At 35.9% G+C, this 18,799-nt stretch overlaps 7 protein-coding genes across 7 annotated transcripts; 1 reads left to right on the forward strand and 6 right to left on the reverse strand. All coding sequences in view use genetic code 12, as the record gives it.

The window, feature by feature from the left end:
* Positions 1 to 85: 85 nt before the first annotated feature.
* PVL30_005464 (uncharacterized protein) lies at positions 86 to 1,312 on the reverse strand (the record flags this gene model as incomplete). The annotated part of the gene is made up of 1 exon (XM_001523870.2): positions 86 to 1,312. One exon carries the CDS (start codon positions 1,310 to 1,312, stop codon positions 86 to 88), a length of 1,227 nt encoding a protein of 408 aa, XP_001523920.2.
* A 1,812-nt stretch (positions 1,313 to 3,124) lies between these two features.
* On the forward strand, positions 3,125 to 4,345 carry EBP1 (putative NADPH dehydrogenase; the record flags this gene model as incomplete). Its single annotated transcript, XM_001523871.1, has 1 exon — positions 3,125 to 4,345. One exon carries the CDS (start codon positions 3,125 to 3,127, stop codon positions 4,343 to 4,345), a length of 1,221 nt encoding a protein of 406 aa, XP_001523921.1.
* Positions 4,346 to 4,598: 253 nt separating this feature from the next.
* Positions 4,599 to 6,568, reverse strand: PVL30_005466 (uncharacterized protein; the record flags this gene model as incomplete). Its single annotated transcript, XM_001523872.2, has 3 exons — positions 4,599 to 6,239; positions 6,325 to 6,370; positions 6,549 to 6,568. The coding sequence occupies 3 exons, from the start codon at positions 6,566 to 6,568 to the stop codon at positions 4,599 to 4,601; spliced, it is 1,707 nt and encodes a 568-aa protein (XP_001523922.2).
* Positions 6,569 to 6,856: 288 nt separating this feature from the next.
* On the reverse strand, positions 6,857 to 9,827 carry PVL30_005467 (uncharacterized protein; the record flags this gene model as incomplete). The annotated part of the gene is made up of 3 exons (XM_001523873.2): positions 6,857 to 8,747; positions 8,891 to 8,919; positions 9,780 to 9,827. The coding sequence occupies 3 exons, from the start codon at positions 9,825 to 9,827 to the stop codon at positions 6,857 to 6,859; spliced, it is 1,968 nt and encodes a 655-aa protein (XP_001523923.2).
* A 212-nt stretch (positions 9,828 to 10,039) lies between these two features.
* Positions 10,040 to 11,882, reverse strand: PVL30_005468 (uncharacterized protein; the record flags this gene model as incomplete). The annotated part of the gene is made up of 2 exons (XM_001523874.2): positions 10,040 to 11,659; positions 11,790 to 11,882. The coding sequence occupies 2 exons, from the start codon at positions 11,880 to 11,882 to the stop codon at positions 10,040 to 10,042; spliced, it is 1,713 nt and encodes a 570-aa protein (XP_001523924.2).
* Positions 11,883 to 12,446: 564 nt separating this feature from the next.
* On the reverse strand, positions 12,447 to 13,757 carry PVL30_005469 (uncharacterized protein; the record flags this gene model as incomplete). Its single annotated transcript, XM_061119687.1, has 2 exons — positions 12,447 to 13,344; positions 13,498 to 13,757. 2 exons carry the CDS (start codon positions 13,755 to 13,757, stop codon positions 12,447 to 12,449), a joined length of 1,158 nt encoding a protein of 385 aa, XP_060975670.1.
* Positions 13,758 to 17,191: 3,434 nt separating this feature from the next.
* Positions 17,192 to 18,364, reverse strand: SCJ1 (DnaJ- protein scj1; the record flags this gene model as incomplete). Its single annotated transcript, XM_001523876.2, has 1 exon — positions 17,192 to 18,364. The coding sequence occupies one exon, from the start codon at positions 18,362 to 18,364 to the stop codon at positions 17,192 to 17,194; it is 1,173 nt and encodes a 390-aa protein (XP_001523926.2).
* Between the last annotated feature and the right edge of the window lie 435 nt (positions 18,365 to 18,799).

Genomic DNA, 18,799 nt, shown 5'->3' on the forward strand with positions numbered 1-18,799 from the left:
CTTTAGTTGTTTATTTTTGTTTGTTTGTTTGTTTGTTTATTTGTTTCGTCAATGACTTGAATGCATGAGTCTGTATCAACATTAATCACAAATTAGCCTCACCATGCTTGATTGGTTTTGCAAACCTCTTCTTTTCAGTCTCTTCGTCGTAGTGTTTACCGTCAAAGGTGTTGTAACCCCAGTTGAATGGTGCATAGAATAAGCTTCGATCGTATCTGACCAACTTTGATGGATCAGTCTTTAACTTTTCAACCAAGTCTGGATTGGATGTGAAGAATCTGGAGAATCCAACTAAAGTTCTTCCATTGCTAATATCTTTCTTTATTTGGTTGAATTCAGGTGCATCGTAGGTGTAGTTACCTGCTCTCAAGATAACTCCCTTCCACACTTGCTCGACAAACTCATTGTTTCCCTTCATTGAATCCATATCTGCATTAACGACACCTTGAACTCGGGGCTCAACAACAGAGACGTATCCCAACTCTTTACCATTGTTGGCTCTCTTTTGCAATTGATCCAAGAGATAACTAAATTGTGGGATTGGACTTGTCTCTTCGTACACACCTTGGATTTCGGCCCATGGAGATAATCTTATGGCCAACTTCAGTGGAGGGATAACTGTACACAAATGGTCGATCAATTCCAAGGTGAATCTGGCTCTATTCTCAATCAGTCCACCATATTGGTCCTTACGCTGGTTTGAGTTTTCGTGCAAAAAGGTATCCAACATGTACCCGTGTGCATTGTGCAATTCAAAGAAATCGAAACCTGCTTTCATTGCATTCTTTGCCGCAATGGTAAAATCTTCCTTGATAATACGTTGGATTTCATCAACCGTCAATTCAGTCAATTCCAACCCTGCTTTTTTCGCGATATGTTCGCTTCTTTCGTCGGGGTATATAGCAGAGGCACCAACCAATTTCTGGCCTTCATTTTTCATGACTCTTGCATCTGCAACTCTACCCAAGAACCAAGCTTGACAACTTATAAAACTCTTGCGAGCATGTACAGCATCAACAATCTTTTTCCACGCTTGAGTCTCCTCTTGAGTATATAAAGCTGGTGCTCCATCGTACCCACCTGCAGCACGACTGACAAAAGTGGCTTCGGTGACAAGCAAAGTGCCGGGATACTGTGCTCGCTGTGAGTAGTACTCCAACATCAAGTCTGAAGGCAAGTGGTTGAATTTTCCATCTGATGATGGTGCTGCACGGAATCTAGTTGTGGGGCAATATACTATACGATTTGACAAAGTGACATCGCCAACTTTTAAAGGTTCAAACACTAAAGTATTGGCTAACGGACTACCCATGATTGCAAAATATTTGTTTTTTATTTGTTGTTAATCAGAAAATGGATCTGGTGATGTTCTGCAAGAGCAAAAGAAAAATGGAAAAGAAAAAAAGAAACAAAAAGGAAAAGGGAAAGTAAAAAGGAAATGAAAAGTCTTATAAAGAATTTCAATTTATCAAAACATGGCCGAATATGAAAAGTGAATGAAAAAAATAATAAAAGATTTAAAAAAAAAATTTAAAAAGAAAACAATTCTGATAGAATATCGGAGATTGTTTTTTGAACATCTCATTTCTATGATAACGGATAAATGTGGTGGGGCATAAAAAGGTACAAAACCAAAAAAGAAAAAGAAAATAATTAATAAAAATAAAAAATAAATAAAAATTAAAAATTTGGAGGGAGAGGAGCGGGGCACATTTTGCACACATGTGTTTGCCGAGGTAAACAAAAAATAGTGAAGAAGATGGTACTTGCAAAACAATCAAATAATAAGAAAGGTGGAAAGACCTAAAGAGAAACAAATGAAATAGTAAGGTAACCTGTCTAGACACGTTCGTCAGTGAATGAAACTAATAAAAAAAAAAGAAACAAGAAGATGTGTATTTTGTCATTCATTAAGATGAGAACAAGATAAAACAAAGAGTTATAAAATTTGTCGTGGCTGCTGAATAAAAGTATGGGACTTTTTCAGTAATGACAAAGAGAGGAATCTTTGTATAAGTATGTGCACAATACAATGAACAATACAGTGCAGGTAACGGTGGTTTTGATACACGCCATTTCTGCCCTTTAGCTTTTTCAACCCCCTTCTTACACACACATATATATATATATATATATATATGTATACTCGTACGCTATTTTATTTTCCAATCTCTTTGATTCTGTTTGTTAATACTCTTGGAAATTTGCATAACTTGGTACAAATAGGTTTTTGAAGTTAAAAGTGAATTGAAAACCCCGACAAAGAAACGACATAAAAAAAGAAAAGGGGGGAAACCTCTCAATTTTTGGCGGGGGAGAGGGGAGGAAGGTAAAACAGACATTGAGCTTACTAATCATCTTGAAAAATAATAAAAAAAAAAAAAAAGAAATATATTTTGACATTAGCCACGAAAGGACGAACAACCTGTATAGAGCCAAAAAAGCAAAGAAAAGAAACAGAGCAAGGCTTGTAAATCTGTCAAAGTGCCGTTGACTAGCTATTTGATCAGATGTTAACCAATTATTATGTGTTTACTGACGAGTAATTTTGGATATACCAAAATACAATTTTTATTTTTTGGAGTATAATTCGTTCAAAAATCTGTGTGTAATTTTTATCAGGGGTACAAAAAATGAACTCATCTTTCTATTTCTTGGTAACAGTAACTATTGATGAATAGTTACATGAAATATCACCAGCCAAGTTTTGAATTTGCTAACAATCACAGCTAACAATCAGCTTCGTTTATACAACAACTTTTGAATAGCCAAACAAGATACACTTATTAAACAAGTGTATCTTTCCTTGACGTTCTTTTTGAATTGCTGCACTTGAGAAAGGGGGAAAAAAAAAAAGAAAAACATAATCTTGCATCGCTTACAAATACAAGTGACACAAAATCTCATGACAACTGTGGTGCGCAAACTCAGCTGTGTTATGACATGAAATCTCCAAAATCTCCAAAATGTATAAATGTATAAAAGTATAAAAGAGTCCAGTAATCAAACATTTTTAAAAAAAAACTTATTGATGTCTTGTATTTGACGCTTTTTCTTTATTCATTCTACTTACTCATTTCCTTTTATTACTTCACTAAAGTCATCACACTATACATCAATAACAATGCCTGAAGGAAAAGTAACAGAAATTAGAGAGTTGGGTGATACCAAACTTTTCAAGCCAATCCAAGTTGGACCTCATACTTTAAGTCAAAGGATTGCATTTGCACCATCGACAAGAAGACGTGCAACTGAAGACCACGTGCCCACTGATCTTCAATTGGAATATTATACGGCAAGAGCCCAGTACCCCGGAACATTGATAATCACTGAAGCTACATTTGCTTCAGCTGAAGGATCAGGCGGTGCTTTTGTTCCAGGAATCTTTACTGACGAACACGTTAAAGGTTGGAAAAAGGTTACTGATGCTATCAGAAAGGAGAAATCATTCTCATCAGTGCAATTATGGCATCTTGGCAGAGTTGCTGATCCCGGATTAATGAAACAAAAAGGCTTACCATTTGCAGCTCCTTCGGCAGAGTACTTCTCGGACGAGTCTAGAGAGTTGGCGAAGAAGGTGGGCAATGAATTGAGAGCATACACTGAAGAAGAAATTGAAGATATGATCAATAGACAATACCCAGAAGCTGCAAAACGTGCACTTGAAGCAGGATTTGACTATGTTGAAATCCACTCTGCTCATGGCTATACCTTGGACCAATTTTTGAACCCAGTTAGCAACAAGAGAACTGATCAATATGGTGGATCAATTGAAAACCGCGCCAGACTCTTACTCGCAATCATTGACAAGCTCATTCCAATAGTGGGAGCTAACAGATTGGCAGTTAGATTATCACCATGGGCCAAATTCCAAACCAGTGCTGCAGAGGGCGATGAAGTGCACAGATACATCCTTCAACAATTACAAGATCGTGCCGATAAAGGCGACGAGCTAGCTTATATCTCGCTTGTTGAACCTAGAGTCCAAGCCAGTTATGACGTGGATGAAAAAGATCAAACAGGACAAAGTAATGAGTTTGCTTTGAATATTTGGAAAGGTAAGTTTGTTCGTGCTGGAAGTTATACTTATGATGCACCAGAGTTTAAGACCATGTTGAAGGATTTGGACAATGACCGTACCTTGATTGGGTTTTCGAGGTTCTTCATCTCCAACCCAGATCTTGTCTATAAATTGAGGAATGGTATTGCCTTGACAAATTACGATAGACCAACCTTTTATAACCAAGACAACTGGGGGTATAACACATGGAACTCGCATGAAGAAGGTGACAAGACTTTTAATGAGGAGGCAGAAAGAAAGAGACTTGGAGTTGCATTAGCTTAATCTCTTGTCTGATAAGAGAGTCAGTTTCGAACTGGCTTATTTCTACTCTGTTGCATTTTGTTATTATCTTTACCTTTATTTTTATTTGTTTTCTTCATTTTCCTTTCCCAGTTTGCAGCAGAAGTATTATAGAATTGAATAGATCTTTATGTTACTTATTTTTTTTTTGTGGATATATACATATATATGTAAATTGTTCTGCTCTATTCTTTATTTGCATTATAAATCATACACTTGTTTGTACTATAGTACCCTACATGATATACTTGTCGAGTATTGCAAATTCATTATGAGATCCCCAATACAACTTTATTGGGTCCAACTTGTCGAAATTTTCAAACATGCATACCATAAATCGGTCGTGAATAACGAGTTGAAATAAACAATGGTCTATTTCGTACCAACCCCAACCTTGTCGTTCCAGTTCTTCTTTATACCACACCATATAATCTTGCCAGATATTTTTATCGACACGCACATGGAACCTAGCAATGAAATTGAGACACGAGTAAACATACAATATCCGTAGAGCATATGGATTTTTTGCGTATAGTAGGTGCTTGAACTCCTCAGTAAAGTCCATTAGATAAATGAAAAGTGACGTTGGTTGTCTTGAGCTCAGACATTCATAAAGTGCTACTCGCAATTTTTCAACGTGTCTTGTCAAGATCTGTTCCGTTTGTGATGATTGATAACTTATTTCATCAGTGCCTAGATAGTCACACAAGTGATTAAATAAATCCTTGATTATCGGATAATTGCAGTTCTTCAAAAATGCTGAATAATTTAGGTCATCACTTTGACATTTATCACCTTCTTCAGAATACAAGATTCCTCTAAGATCCGATTGTCTTACAAGTGAATCACATTTTCGCATGGTATTTCGCACTCCAGCAGCAATGGAGATCATATCTGGTTCATCTTGGTTTTCAAATTCAATCAATTTACACAATCCATGCAGTTGGACTCCGAGGAATGTAAACATTAGAATCCCTGAAACCGTCAACTCTTTTGCAATTGAAACATCTTGTGGGCTCAATTGTTTATGCAACAAAGTACCAACTAAACGTTTGGTTCCACTAACAGTTTTATCAAAATACATTGTTGCTTGTACGTGCACATTATCTTCCTCACACCACTCATCATTTGCTTCCGCTTGGTATTGTTTCACAACATCTTTTTTGAAAACATCTTCATCAAATTCCCAATCATTGCCTCCAAACGAATGCGCAGGATTATTTCTATCCGAAACATCAATCTCCATTACCGCGCTCAACGCAGTTGCAGCTAGTGAAAACATCAGCAGCCGTACAAGGTCACTTTGAAGAAAAAGCTGAGGGACTTTATATTTCCATGCAAGAAACATTTCGTTTTTCATGCTTTTGCAGTACAGATTGATGCATGCACAGTCAAAAAATTTCAACAATCTCAATTCATAGTTCAGTATTCCCAACATTGTGGTTGTTTGTGTAAGCATCAAGTTTCTTGTTAGTTGATCTTTTTCTGTGAAAAAATGGCCTGAAAGAGAACTGACTATATTTGCAGGAGAAGATGTAAAAGAGCTCAAGTATGATGGGGTTGACGATGTGGGCGAATAAATTGTTTCACTTGCAGGTTCTTGCAATTCATGAAAACAGTTTTTTTTTGACGTTTCTTCGGAGCTTGCTTCAAAGTTGTCTTCCATTACACTATTACCTTGCTGGTTTAATGTAATTGTTGGGGAAGCATCGATACATGATAGGTTTGCGTCACTGTGAGCAATAGCTTCTGCATAATAATTCTCCTTCACCAACACTGGTATATATTGAACTTGAACTGCTTGCCCTGAATCTGGATATATGCATTTTTTTGATCTGTGTAGACAATATTCGCATATTGGCTTGGCCTCATTGCACTATATTGTAGAGTACAACTGGTTAGTATAGTTTATGAAGTTTTGTGAGACATTGGTTATAGTCGCAAAGATTGCAACAACATACCTTGATTTTTAATTTTTTACAACTGAGACACCCATTGCGAGATCGCCTTGATCTGGTACCCGTGGAGTTAGTTGTCATCTTTGTTTCCGAAAAGCAATGAATGAAAAAAGGGGGCGTGGTACAAGTCAGTCTAAGTCGGTCTAAGACAGTCTAGGACAGTGATGGTAATAATTGGTATTGTAAATTTTCGGTTACATCTACATTATTAACACTAAATCTAAAACAAAATTAGGCTTCGCCACATTGTGCAGTGATTTGATAAGCATGACACGACAAAAGATCAATTACATTGTTGTTGCGGAAAACGCCAAAAAAAAAAAAAACACGAACAAACAATTAAACAAACGAACAAAAGCAAGCAAAGAAACAATTATCAAAAACATACATCAAAGTTCAATCATTTACTACATTAATCATCTCATCTCAGTGCTTTAATTACAAACAATTCAATACCATCCTATATTGAAATAGAAAAAAAAAAAAGAAAAGAAAGCAAAAACAACAATTGACGTTATATTATACGTCCATACTTTTATATATCTACTGCCATTTGGTTGTCCTCTTCAGCGCAAATCTTTATTGGATCAATTTGTGGAAAGTCGGCATATTGGATCATTAAGTAGTACTTTTCCACAACTAAATAATACAAACATTCATCCATGTCATACCATCTCCATCCTTGTTTTTGTACTTCTTCCTTATACCACAAGATGTAGTCTCTCCACATGTTGTGGTCATTATACATTTGGAAGCGCGCAAATGAGTTTAAGCACGAATAAACAAACAATATACGCAATGCATATGGGTGTTTGTTATATAGTAAAGACTGGAAATCATCTTTAATCACCATGAGAAATCGAAATAACGGGATGGGGAATTTGTGGTACAGCGTACCATACATTCCAAGCATTAAAGACGTTATAGCACCCTTCAACGCTTCCAATTCCAGAGCTGTTTCGGAGTCGAATTCATCGACATTTCTAGATTCATTGTGCTCGTCAAGTGTGCCAAACTCTGAAACCTCATCAAACTCGTACAAATGCATTACAAGATCTCTTATTACTGGATATCGACACTCCTTAAGTGATGGACACCCAACTTCAAAGCTGGCGCGGAAAAACAAAAGACCACAAAGATCAGTTTGTAAAACTGTAGAGCTACAGCTTATTATGGTTTCCCTCACCCCAATAGAAACCTTGATCATATCCGGCTCAGGTTCATCCTCGGGATTATCTCTGGGTTCAACTTGAGGATCATTGTTAGGCTCTAGTTCGCATTCAAAGTTATCTTTTGAATTGGATTTGCATTTGCCATTTGTTTCGAAATTGATCAATTTAATCAAGCGATTCGGTTGTATTCCCAAAAATGAGAAAATCAATATACTAGAAACTGTAAGCTCTTTGGCTATAAATGGATCTTCAAATCCATACTTTTGAGATGTCGCTTGCCCAATTTTTTCCTGAGACTTGCTCAATGCATCAAGAAAGTACTTTGTAGTTAGCAGAAACATATTCAGCTTACAATCGGTATCAAAATCGTAAACTTCAATGTTTGATCCAATATCCTGGATCCATCTCGGAAACTTATTGGGATGTGAATTTTGCTGCAGTGTTGACTCTGCTTGTAATAGTCTAGCTTGGTCTTCTCCATATTCGTAATTATCTCCCAATTGTAAAAGGTTCAAATCCATGGTTGCACTAAGACCCATAGCAGCAAACGAAAACATCGACCGACGAACCAAGTCGCTCTCGAGGAACAAGGGTGGTACCTTATATTTCCAAGCATTGTGGATTCCATCATTTACTTCATACGAGAAAAGCGGAACACAAGCTTCATCAAAGAATTTGAGTAATCGCAATTCAAATCTCAGAATCCCTAATATATTTGAGGCTTGCGTAAGGACAAAGTTCCGAGTAAGATGATCAACCTCATTAGTTTCCGCAACTTTGTCATGTTCCTCGTTTAAGATATTAAGAACTCTATTGGAATAAAGATGTGATGGGCTACCAGAAGAGGATGTGGTTGCAATGGAGTGGCCCCAAGGCGAAACTGCCTCCTGAGTCTCGTGGTCAAATAAGTCCGTGTAATGCAATTGCTCTGTTAATGAATCTGTTGCCGTTGAAACAGACAGAGGTGTTATATCAATCAATTCAAATCTGGGCTTATTTAATTCTTCTTCTGCACAGAACAACTCCAAACTGTCAATTGATTCTATTGGGAATTGTGCCGGGTGTTGACCCACATCAACGTCAAACATCATTTCCTGTTGCAACAGTGGTTGTGGTTGCGGTTGCGATAGCAGTGGTACATTATTAATTTGACTAGTATGTTGGTGATATTCAACCCCTGCAGTTGCTGTTGCAGTTGCTGGTGCTGGTTCTGTTGCTTTTGATTCTTTTACATAATTGGGATAGATGCACTGCCTAGATGTGTGAAGACAATATTCACAAGCAGGTTTATCTTCATTACACTGATAACCAAAGTTAGTAAATTGACTTCAGTTTGTGATTTCATTTTTGACAAAGTCTTTTCCTTTTCCTTTTTCTTTAAGGTGAGCACTTTCAACCTTGTTTTAGCTTCTGACGATGGAAGCGCCTTTTCGGGAAAGTTTGTCTTTTCTTTCTTTCTTCTGGAAAGCAAATATTTTCCTTATTTGATACATACTTTGATTCTAAGTTTCTTACAACTAAGGCATCCATTTCTTGATCTTTTAACTTTTGGTTGTTTTACACCTCTGGTCATCATATAATCAGGAGTTACAAAGTGATTCTAATGATATAATTTGTGGTGGAGGGGGGGGATGGAGAAAGAAAAGTATAGTAAAGTAAAAAAACGAAAAAGTGACAAAGATTCCAAAAAAAAGATTAAAATAAAAGGAGAAGGAACAACAACCATCTGTTGGGTTGTTTCGTGTTGGTATTTCAAGAATAAAACATTGTTAACTTTGGTTATGGATTTGATATCTTGTAAAGGATAGTTGTTATCCCTTTACTATTGGTAATTAATCCTTTGCGGAGTTAACTAAGCCTCACACGGAACTTTAAACCCGTCTGCAGATCGCGCCGTAAGAATGTGAATTAAAGAAGAGAAGGAAAAAAAAAAAGGGAAAAAAAAAGGAGGAATTGAGGCAGAGTCTTAGATTCCCCTTTCAAGGAAAGTTGCTAGAGGTATCAACTAAGTCGTGATATTATTTTGCCAGTTCTTGCACCCAACATCTCTTTGTTAAATAAGAAGCGGAAAAGAATAGAAAGAGCAACTGGATCAATCCATTTCAATGGTAACATGAAGAACAACATTACAGAACCAAAAAAACAAAAGATAACAGCCATCTTTTTTTTTCTGTAAGAACAATTCCCACCTCAAAAGATAAAAAATAAAGAATAAATTAAATTAAATAAAAATTAAATAATAAATTAAAAATAGAAATAAAAATAAAAGTAAAAAAACCAGTATACGGCTTTACCACGATAAGTTAATCCGTACATTTTGAACAAAAGAGTCATATTTAAAATACTTTCACTTGTAACAAATCATAACCAAGAAAGTAATAAACTGCCTACTCTCAAAAGGGAAAAGAGTGGAGGTGGGAGCGAGGAAGACAGCCTTCTCATTGGTTGGTTTCTATAGCCTCTATTGTTTTTCCTATAACTTGTACTACCATTGCACTTCACTTTCACTTCTCTCAACTCCTATCCTTTTTTGTTTCTTTCTCTCTTTATTCTTTTCCATATTCTTTAATTTGGCATAGACTTATTCTAGGGTCAAAGTATGAAAAGTTACTAAAATCCAGCATGGTAAAATATCGTTTCATCACCAATTCATATAAACACTCATCCATCTCATACCAAACCCACTTATTTGCATCCACTCTATTTGCTACTTGTTCCGCATACCATTGTATATAGTCACGCCATATACTATGGTATTTATTGAAATGAAAGCCCGCAATTGCATTTAAACAAGAATAAACATACAAAATACGCAATGCGTATGGGTGTTTAGCATACAACATAGTCTTGAACTCTTCAGTCAAAATCATTAAGTACCGGAAAAGAGGTAGCGGGAATCCATATTGCTGCACGCCAAACATTGTATGGCTCAAACACTGGATTTGGACATGTAAAAAACACATATCATGTGAAGTCTCTGGCGTGATATCACCTGCATCCATCGTTTCGTAAAGACCATGCACAAGATCTTTAATAATTGGAAAATCACAGTCTTTTAGCAGTGGACCCGAACGCCCATTATATGAAGGAAAAAACAACAAGCCTCCAATATCACTATTGACAATTGTTGGTTCACATTTGCCTAATGTTTCACGTGACCCATATGCAATAGAGATCATATCAGGTTCCTCATAATTAAGTTTATCGAAATTGATCAATTTTATTAAGCGATGCGGCTGTAAACCCAAAAAGGAGTATGTGAGTATACTAGAAACGGCTAGTTCCTTGGCTATACTCTGACTTAGAAAACCTCCATTATGGACAACTTGTGCATTATTAATCACATCTCTAGTTTTGCTAATCGTTTGCAAGAAGTATTTTGATGGCTGGAAATACATTTGAGTTGAGGCTGATGATGTTGTTGTTTGTATGTGTCTTTTTTCAATCTCTTCTTTCGCCTCTTCCTCCTTTTCCTCCTCCTCCTCCTGTATAGGGTCATATTCTATATAGGTATAGTTATCGGTAAATTGGACAAATTCGAGGTCCATTGCTGTGCTTAAGCCCATTGCGGCAAATGAAAATATCAGTTGGCGTACCAAGTCACTTTGGAAAAACAAGTGTGGAACCTTGTACTTCCATGCGTCATGAACAGGTGTTATTATGTCATGAGAGAATATTGAGATACACGCCGCGTCGAAATATTTTAGGAGTCGAAGTTCAAACATTGAAATACCAAGTATTGAAGTAGCCTGGTTGAGCATCTTTGTTCTATTGATGTTGTCTTGTTCGACATTTTGGTAATTTCTTACTTTAAATTCTTCTAGCTGTAGTTGTTCTTCTGAATGTATTGATGTTGGTGTTTTTGCTTGGGAGCATTGTGTGTATTCACAACTTTGAGGAGTATAATTTAGCAATTGATCAATGTAGGTGGTGTTAGAGTCTTCATCCATTAATGAATCTGTTGAGGAGCTGCCATCTTCACTATTTGGAGTTTGGATTCCATATTGAGGTATCTGGTGATGATGCGATTGATTATTGGGGGTTTGGCCAAGAATGGTGGTTGGTGCTTGTAGTGGCACTTGTAATTCCAATCTCACGCTGTTTGGATATATACACTCTTTTGCTCTATGTAGACAATATTCGCAACTCGGTTTTGCTTCATTGCACTATTAAGTCTAGTTAGTACTTGTTTGTTTTTTCAATTTTATTTTTTTTAAAAGAAAATATACTATTTTTAAATGAATACAAAAAAGGAATAATAATATGGTGGTGGGTGGTGGTGTTTGTTGAACATACTTTGATTCGCAATTTTTTACAACTGAGACATCCAGTTCTTGATTTCTTTGATGTTCTTCGCTTTGCTCCCTTTGCAACAATGGTTCTTGTCATTGGTTGGTGAAAGGATGATCTGCTAGGTCAATTGCTTGGTTTATAAAAAATAATACAAAATGTACATCTTATATATATCTGATATATCTACTGTGTCTATTGTGTCTATGTATATGTGTGTGCATATAATGTATTTTCTCTCTCTCTCTCCCATTTTATATTTAACCTGGAGTCATTGCAATATTTTTTTTAAGTTCGGACTTTAGCTCCGCCTCACGGAACGAGTAGTTGATAGGTAATGCCGATACCGCTTATTAGTCTATATACTAGTTTTGTTTCCTTTCTAATGAATTTTTACGAGATTTGGTTGCAAGTACTGGTTAATGGAAAGCAAAGAGTAGCAATTAGGAATGGTGGAGTTGTTTTGAATAGTACAGGTTTAGTAACAAACTGATTGAGAATATATATATAGATATATATATATATATATATAGATTCTCTTACACAATATTAATCATTCGTAACATTCATTAATCTATAAAGTCCACTTTTAAAGTATGCATACTTTTTTTTTAAGTTCCTATTTTAAAAGAGTATTGGTGTAAATCGAGTTTGTGAATAAGTTTAAACGATTGTCTTCAAGTACTCGATATACGATACCCATTTCTTGTCTTCAATGATATCGTCGTGCAAGAGTTTATAAAATGATTCGCAAGCTTGTTGCGATAACTTTGCATTGTTTAAAGTGAGTGTGGTTTCAAGTTCATGATAGTATCCTTTAATCACATCCAAACTCTCGCAACTCGTCTCTTCTTTTCCATCTTCTTTTTCCAGTTTGTCTTCTTCAATCATTTCTTCAATCATCAAATTGTATTCGTATAATCCATCTATAATGACATCCAATATTCCGTGAACCAACTGGCTCAAGTTATTCTCCACCAACTGGTCCAATCGCAGTTTGATGTGTTTCAAGTTTGTTAATGTAACGTCGTGTGCATTAATTTTTTTCAAAAAGCAGTTAAACATTGTAATAACGGAGACCAATTCGACTGAGCTAATGTATAAAGCATCCAATTTCTCTATAATGAGGGGGTGGTGGTGGTGTTTTAAAGTCAAAATGTTTGGGTTGAGCACAAAGTCGTGGCTAAAGCTATCAAATTCTTGGTTGATAAAGTGTTGTCGTAATTGCAAGAGACTATTGGCGTAAAATACTTCGGTTGAAAAGAAACTTGCGAGTATTTGTGATGCAGATTGTTTGGGGTTTGTGATTGAGGGAAAAGTTTGTTTTACATCGCTTAGAAATGCAGCTGCTGCAATAGTGTCTTCGTTGATGTTGCGTTCTTGGTTTCTGCTGATGGACAAGTCGGGTGTGAGAATAGAGTATGCTTCGGAAATAATGCTTTCAGATTCATCCTCTTCTTCTTCAAAATCTGCAAAATCTTCGTATTCTTCTCCAGCTGCTGATGTTCGTCCACCATTATACTCTGCGAAAAAGGCAAAGTTTTTGGTGAAACATTGTTTGCTATTTATGTTATTTATGTTATTTATGTTATTTATGTTATTTATGTTATTTATGTTATTCAAGTTGTTGCTGGTTAGTGATGGTGATAGTGCAGCAGTCATAATAATTTTTGTTGGTTGTGGTGATATGGGTGCAGATTCGTATTGCAAGTACAGAGTGGTTGAGTGTGTGGGTGTTGTTGGAGTTGGAAGGGATGGTGTTACTGGTAGTGATGCAAATGCACAATTTTGTAGATTATCCTTTAATGTAGGTAAAGCAGATAATGAGCGTAGGTTGGATGTGCTTTTGATAGTAGATGTGGTATTAGATGATGGTTGTGGTGGTGGTGGTGGTACTGTTGATGTGGAAGTTGCTGTTGCTGTTGCTGTTGTAGCTGTTGTGTTTCCAGCTGATTGTCGACCAAGCACAGACATGACAAATTTGTTTTAATAGTGTAGAAAATATTAAGTAATGTTAAAGAAAGGAATATGAAAGAAAGGAAGAAAAAGAAGAAAGATAACTAGTGTAGAATAGATGATGATGGCCAAGGTGTTTAACTTATATATCATCCCACTCTCCAAAACAGATCTTTATATATTTTGTATATTCTGTTTCTACTTCTGTTTCTGTTTCTGTGTCTCTTCTTTTCTTTTAAACTTCCCTTTAGCTTTGCTTTGGGCTTCTCAGTAGAGTTCTTATTATTATAATAATGTTTGCACTTGACGTGCCTTCCCTCTCTCTCTCTGTCTCTATAGCCTTCCACCCCTCCATCTATCCATCCATCCATCCTCCAACCACTTGAAAAAATAAAAAATAAAATGAAAGAAACAAGTGACGCCTCATGTACGAGTGTCTATTTTGGTTATTGTACTTCTCCTCACTTGTGTTTTTGTGTTTGTGTTTGTTTTTGTGTAATGTGCATTCCCCTCCCATGAGAGTTCGCAATTCCGTTAAGTATTTATTTGGGATACATATGCACAGAGTGTTAAGTATAGCAAAAGTAACAGTAAAAAAAGTAACAGTAAAAAAAGTAATAGTAAAAAAGAGAGAAGGTGGTCTAGACTGTTAAAATAATATATACATCTATTACTTCAAAAGTAGTCTCTTGTCAATTGCTAAACGTTGCTTTAGCAAAGGGGCCTCTACATACCAAGTGTAAGTCAAAAAAAACAGGAGAGAGAGAAAGAGTAAGAGTAACAGAGACAGAGACAGAGACCAACATGGATAAACAACTCCAGTTAATTCAAATCGACTTATGAATAGTTTCAGTAATATTGATTACAGCCACCAACACTTATTCCATAAATCATTTAACTCAACAATCTTCATCTACTTCTTTCCATTTCTCTCCTTTCCTCTCCCTTTCTTCCCCCCCCCCCCCACACACACACAGACAGAGTTAGTCCCAATATCAAAGTACTACATTTCTTGTCCAAAGTCTAATTGAAGTACTCCACTTCAGCTCCACATCTCCACATCTACACACCCACACACTTCATTACTCCACAACATCAACATCAGCTGAGGACACTTCTTGTTCTTTTTCTTCTTCTGTTTTTCTTGATTTGTTGTTCTAGTTGTTCTAGTAGTTGTTCTTGGTTAAACACACTTTTTCAATGGATCTCTCCTCCACGGGGTAAGAACATAGAGAGAGAGAGAAATGCAAGTACATTTCTCCACAAAGACACCCCCCACCCATTCACCCATGCATATAGATATGCATATACGTATATAAGTATACCCGCGCGGCATCCCCTCTTTTTTTTTCTTTTTTTTCTTCTTCTTTTTTCTTCTGTGTTCTCTTTTTCTTCTTTGTTCTCTTGTTTTGAGCTTCTCTTTCTCTTTTTTCTCCTTTTGGGGGTGATTCCAATGTAAAGCCAAAAGACAAAATTATGCCGAGGGATTCGGGAAATCGGAGTAAGAAATTAACAAAGTGTATAGAGAGCACCAATCAAAAAAAAAAGAAGTCTCTATCCCTTTTTACACAGCAATCTTTTTTTTCACTTAAATTAATACTCAAGATACCTTATGAAGATAAAAAGAAATAGCAAACGTCTCGGAAGATGGGTTTATTAACATGTGTGATACAAGGCTTGCTCATGGTAACGAAAACAAAAAGAAAAGAAAAAGAAAAGAAGAGGATCCTACAATTGTGTGGCACAACTTGATATCAATACAATTGTTGTTATAATTGTTATTGTTGTTGTTATTGTCATTCTTTGTACTTTGTACCTTTGACAATTGCAAGTCGTGATTTTGTGCACTTTATGCCAATTGAATATATTACCAGCAACCATCGTCTCTATTTAGTTATTTTCTATTCTATTCTTGTTTTTTGACCCAAAGAATCACAAATTGTTAGCAGCAACCGTTTTTTTTGTTTTGTTTTTCGCTTATACCTTTAGACTAGAGAGACTAAACAATAATAACAATAATAACAACAACAACAACAACAGAGGAGGACCTCATTTACCTTTAATTGTTTGTTGGTTGTTTCTTTCACCCAACTTCCTATTTTTCTTTTACTACAGCTCAGTGTTTCCTTTTACCTTTCCACTAACTTACAATTTGGATTGGACCAACAGTTTAGTATTCCAATCTAAATCAAACTGATCTCTCATTACATAAACCTTAAACGTAGACTATTAGAGATGACTCAGAACAAAAGGTTTTATTGTGTATAAACAACTATTTAGAAAAAGAATAGAAACAGAGAAACAGAACAAAGAAAAGAGTGATGTAATCAATTCCTAACCAACAATAAAGATTAAAAAATGGGTAACTGTGGTACTAAGAATAGTAGTAGTGGTAGTAGTAGTAGCAGTACTGATGGTATATACTGAGAGCAACTGAACTCCGTTCTGGAACATTTTGAAAATTAATTTTTATTTTTATTTTTAATTTTTTTTAATTCATATTTCCATTGCATTGTATACTGGATATATATTTTATAATTGCTCATAATTTCTCTTCCAAATGCCATAGAAAATATAGCTAAAGACTGATACAGAGACAGGAATGAAAGCAAGCTAAAGTTTATATCCTTCTAGACTTTGATCTGATGAATCACACTTTTTCATTGACAACGACATTTAATTAGAGTATATGACAAGCAAATACTCTAGAACTAGATAACAGGAAGTATAAAAGGAAAACAAAGAAGAATTCAGTAACAATAAGATATGGAAAGGGGAAATAAAATAAAGATAAATAAAAAGGGGGGTGTTTCCACACACACATACTTTCTATATTCTAGAGAGAAAATAAAAAAAAAACAATAGAAAAAGTTTCTTCTGCAGGTACTATATCCGATAAGATATACAATCAATGAAATTTATATCTGTCAACAACAATAGCTATACATTCCAGGAATAGAATAAATAGAAAGAAAAACAATAAATACGATCGACAAAACCTCAAGTTTCAAAATAAAACTGGGCTATGCTAAACATCAATGTATATACATATACATAGGAAAAAGGAAAAACAAAATAGGGATGTTGATGACGTATTTCCTTTCCAGTTGTCGCAGAACAAAATGCTATGATATCAGTATACAGATAAAGACCAAATCTTTTGTATAAAAAAAGAAAGAAAAAAAAAAACAATACTTGTTCTATTGGATCATGAAAAAGGACCCTCTCTTGACATACTTGCGCAAACTAATACAAATACCCACATTCCCAAGAAAAAAAAAAAAAGAAAAAAAAACATTCATCATTCTATAATGTGTATTTAGAAAGAAAAAACTAACAAGATTGTGCAAAAACAATCAAAATATACATACTCATCTCTCTCTCTCTCTCTCTCTGCATCATTCACACCAGCACTTTGCTTTATTTTCTTTTTTTTTTTTAATTCTTTACTTCTATAACTCATCCTTTTCCACTACTTTGCTCTTTTTGCTCTTATTCCCCGAGCCTGGTGAAGCTCCGCCAGCCATAATAACCTTGTATTCAATAAACAAATCACCAAATCTCTCCTCTTCATCGTGCTCAACCATAATAGGCATACCTTTACCCTTGATAATTTCGACCTCCCCATCCAATATACCTTTGCCCACTTGTCTTTTCAACGTCAACTTTGTAACTCCTTCCTCATCTTGATCTCCATCTGGATCTTCACCCAAAAACGGAATTGTTCTCTCCCATCCTCCATTCAATGCCTCCTCCATCAGCACTGCTTCAGTCCTATACAAATTATCTCCCACACGTCTATATCCCCAACTCTCCACCAACTTCTCTTTAAACACAATAATCAAGTCACCAGGAACCCATTGTGGATTTCGATCACCCTCTCCTTCCTTAACAACACGACTTCCTCTAGGCTGGCCAGGATGTACATAAACATCATAATGTCTCTTGCCCCTCACTGCACCCGCACCACTACACGATTGACATGGTGAAGCAATAGTTTTCCCAGTACCTCCACACAAATCACACACCATTCGCAATTGCTGGGCAAACCCTGGTGCTAATTGATGATGCACAGTAATTTGTCCCAGCCCATTACACTTTGAACACACATGTCTCTTGCCATCAGCAGAACCAGTACCCAGGCACTTTTCACAATCATTCAGCATCTCAACGTCAAACGGTACTGTACGACCATTAAAGAAATCCTTTAACCCCATATTGAGATCCAATTGCGTATTGGCTCCTCTTTTCAAGCCACCATTACCATGACCTGCACCAGCACCGTGTCCATGTCCACCGAAAAAGTTTCCAAACATATCTCCAAAATCAAACCCATGGTGTTGAGGTTGGCCTTCAGGGTCGCCGAATCGATCATAATTCAGACGTTTTGTCGAATCACTCAACACTTCATACGCCTCTCCAATCTCAATAAACTTATCATGTGCCTCATCATCACCGGGATTCTTATCAGGATGGTACTTGAGTGTGAGTTGTCTGTAGGCCAGCTTGATTTCTCGATCCAGTGCATCTTTGTCGACACCAAGGATTTGGTAAAAGTCCTTTTTGGCCAAAACAAGTGAACAGAGCGATAAGAAGATCGTCGATAGTAGGAATGAAAATTGCATTATTGATGAAGCTCAACTTTAAACAAAAAAAATAAAAATTAAAAAGGTAAGGTAAGGTAAGTGCTGGCTATGAAGCTTCTATGCTTTTCTTTGGGATTGTGGAAATAATTGAATAACTAAAAAGAAGAAAAGGAAAGAAAGGGTATGTGGAATGTGTTGCACGTTTTTGCAGTAATTTGTAGAGATTTTTCTGTTTCTTTTTTTTTGGGGTTTGGTTTTGGTTGTTTAATTTGATAGTTTAGCCACGTATAATTTCTTCTTGGACTCGATCCTTACTATACAAAGTCAAAAATAAAAATAATTAAAAGAAAAAAAAAAATAAAAAAAAAAATTTACTTACACGTCAACAACGTCAACCGTTAAAATGTGGAAAAGAGAAAGCAAAAGAACAAATCTATGGGAGATTTTTTATGGTGTCTGTTAATTGTACCAAAG

This window comes from Lodderomyces elongisporus, chromosome 8 (genome assembly GCF_030384665.1).
Source record: "Lodderomyces elongisporus chromosome 8, complete sequence".
Lineage (NCBI taxonomy): Eukaryota > Fungi > Ascomycota > Pichiomycetes > Serinales > Debaryomycetaceae > Lodderomyces > Lodderomyces elongisporus.